This window comes from Myotis brandtii, unplaced genomic scaffold (assembly GCF_000412655.1).
Source record: "Myotis brandtii unplaced genomic scaffold, ASM41265v1 scaffold927, whole genome shotgun sequence".
NCBI lineage: Eukaryota > Metazoa > Chordata > Mammalia > Chiroptera > Vespertilionidae > Myotis > Myotis brandtii.
This window is the reverse complement of record NW_005371823.1, coordinates 21,647-24,575: the sequence shown is the minus strand read 5'-3', so window position 1 is coordinate 24,575 and position 2,929 is coordinate 21,647. Positions and strand designations below refer to the sequence as shown.

Genomic DNA, 2,929 nt, shown 5'->3' with positions numbered 1-2,929 from the left:
TGGGACATTGAGAATTTGATTCTGTGCTTTGGAGAATAGAATGAGAGAAATTTTAAAAGTTGAAAGATAGAAAAATTTAAAAGTCTAATAGAACAATATAAGTAACAAAAGAGAGACTTTGGAAGCTATATGCTGTGCATAAAAAATTGTTAGGTGGCGATATGAATGGCTGAAATACTATTAATTTATAAGAAATCATAATCAAAAGTATTTGAAGATAACTTTTATGTTATTGAAGTAGAACACATTGGACAGGAGGATATAAAATATGCATGTAATCCTAAAGAAAGAAAAAGTAAAATAGATCCAGAAATGTAATTAAACTACTAATAATAGTTTTGAAAATCATAATGTCATGTGGGAACCAGCTGACTCCTCTAAGTAGAAGTCCAGTGTACATGTAATGAAGATTATTTGGTTGTGTGAGATGTTAATATTATGATTATTTTCATGGATTGAAGACTTTCTTTATTGAACACCAACACTTGGCTATACATTTTTTTTTTCATTTTCTTCCTTTTAGATAACATGAACATTGACCTTGGTGTTTGAGACAATGGATGGAATGAATCACTCCACAGTATCAGAGTTTGTGTTCCTGGGACTCACCAATTCATGGGAGATTCAGCTTCCCCTTTTTGTCTTCTCCTGTTTGTTCTACTTGGCTGGCATGATGGGAAACCTTGTCATTGTGTTCACTATAACCTTGGATGTTCATCTGCACTCCCCTATGTATTTCCTCCTGGCTAACCTCTCAGTCATTGATATGTTTTTTTGCTCAATCACAGCCCCTAAAATGATTTATGATATTTTCAAGAAGCACAAAGCCATCTCCTTTTGTGGATGTATTACTCAGATCTTCTTCACTCATGCTGTTGGGGCCGCTGAGATGGTACTGCTCATCACTATGGCCTTTGATAGATATGTGGCTATATGTAAGCCTCTCCACTACCTGACTATCATGAGTCCAAGAATGTGTCTATACTTTTTAGTCACTTCCTGGATTGTTGGCTTTATCCATTCATTGATTCAATTAGTTTTTGTGGTAGATTTGCCTTTTTGTGGCCCTAATGTATTGGACAGTTTTTACTGTGACCTTCCTCGGCTCCTTAGACTTGCCTGCACAAATACACTAGAACTGGAGTTCATGGTTATTGTCAATAGTGGGCTTATTTCTGTGGGATCTTTTGTCTTGCTGGTCATTTCCTACATATTTATTCTGTTCACTGTTTGGAAGCACTCTTCCGGTGGTTCATACAAGGCCCTCTCCACTTTGTCAGCTCATATCATTGTGGTGGTTTTGTTCTTTGGGCCGCTGATGTTTTTCTACACATGGCCTTCTCCTGCATCACACCTGGACAAATATCTTGCTATTTTTGATGCATTTATCACTCCTTTTCTGAATCCAGTCATTTATACATTCAGGAACAAAGAAATGAAAATGGCAATAAAGAGATTGTGCAGTCGTCTTGTGCATTACAGGAAGATTTCGTAAATGAATTGGCTTTGATGATATGGAACTATACATTCTCCCTCATGCTGGATGCAGAGAAAATATTATGCAATTTCAGAGAAATACTCAAGACTTAGGCCATGTTATATGCCTAGAGATCTAGTATCTATTAAATTATGGTATCTATCTCATCATTAAATTAGAAATGATGCTATTCTTTGACACTCTGTACATCAAAGTGTTAAAGGCCAAATCATATGTCTTTTGTAACTTACATGGTCTAAGAAAGTGCCATGTAATTGAGCAAATAATAGTTTATCTTTTTTCTATTTTGGACAGATTATTCTATTGATAGATGGAATATGCATTCATATTATTTTCTTCTATTTACTATGTAACTGTTTTGATTTTAATTTTCTTTTTTCCTAATCTGCCTACTTCTTATTTCCCCAGTATCAAAATATTTTGCCTCCTTATCAGGCTCCTCTATCTGTCAGTATGGGAAATTGTTAATTCTGTATTAGAATCTTGAATTTAAAGCTAGAATGAGTAACCAACATCATTTGTTCTAATCCCCTCAGTTGAACACGCTAAAACCGAGGAATTGAAGGGTGACTGGAATTTTTCCAGAGACACACAGCCAGATATCACCGGAGATAGTCAGGCACCAGAAACTGTCTCTGGTTCCTAGGTCAGTGCCCTTGCCCTTCAAGTCAATATTATATTTAAATTTCTGCTTATATTTCACTCTTTTAACTTTTTCTTATTGGTATATTTGAATAGAGATCTTTACACCTTCCATTTGTATTCCTTCTTCCTAGTAAATTCCCATTAGCATTTAGCACTTCTTTATCAATTCTAAATCCTTCCCTAATTTCTACCGCTAACATACATTTCCTTGCTCAGGGCCTACCAAAAATGATTTTTAAACCATTGCTTTAATTATTAAAAATGTTTAAAATTCATTATTAACAGTATTTTTTTGTCTACAGTGGTGTTCAGAGAGATCTTTAATTAAATTATATGTTGTAGGCCTGAAGTTCCTCCCAAATATTTACAATTAATGATGTTCCTTTTTTTTTTTTATGGGAAACAATGTGATTGATGAATTGTGTATTCTGCTTTAGTAAGTCACACTGAGATCATTGTGCTTCTCCCAGAAAAATAAATGTAAAATATTTCAACAAATAGAAAAGAAAAGATTTATAAAACATGTGTGCAGGTTTTCTTTACCCAGAAATAGTGCAGTCTAAGTCTAGCGTTTTACCTTGAATTTTATGAAGCAGATATCCTCTTTATCCCCATTTACAGAGGAGGGATCTGAGGTGCAAAGATGTTAAATGTTCTCAAGATCACAATCTTCCAAAACTGAATCAGAAAGAATCAGAAAATCTGAATAGACAGATTACAACTAATGAATTTGAAGCAGTAATAAAAAAACTTCCAACAAGCAAATGTCCTGGACTGGATCGCTTC

The 2,929-nt window shown here is 34.4% G+C and overlaps 1 protein-coding gene across 1 annotated transcript; it reads left to right on the top strand.

The window, feature by feature from the left end:
* The first annotated feature begins 527 nt into the window (after positions 1-527).
* LOC102244318 (olfactory receptor 4F15) lies at positions 528-1,537 on the top strand. Its single transcript, XM_005885772.2, has one exon. The coding sequence runs from the start codon at positions 557-559 to the stop codon at positions 1,493-1,495; it is 939 nt and encodes a 312-aa protein (XP_005885834.1). The 5' UTR covers positions 528-556; the 3' UTR covers positions 1,496-1,537.
* Positions 1,538-2,929: the final 1,392 nt, after the last annotated feature.

What these genes read in the sequence shown, in the direction of transcription:
- LOC102244318 (XM_005885772.2), top strand. Translation starts at nt 557, where the DNA reads ATGGATGGAATGAATCACTCCACAGTATCAGAGTTTGTGTTCCTGGGA.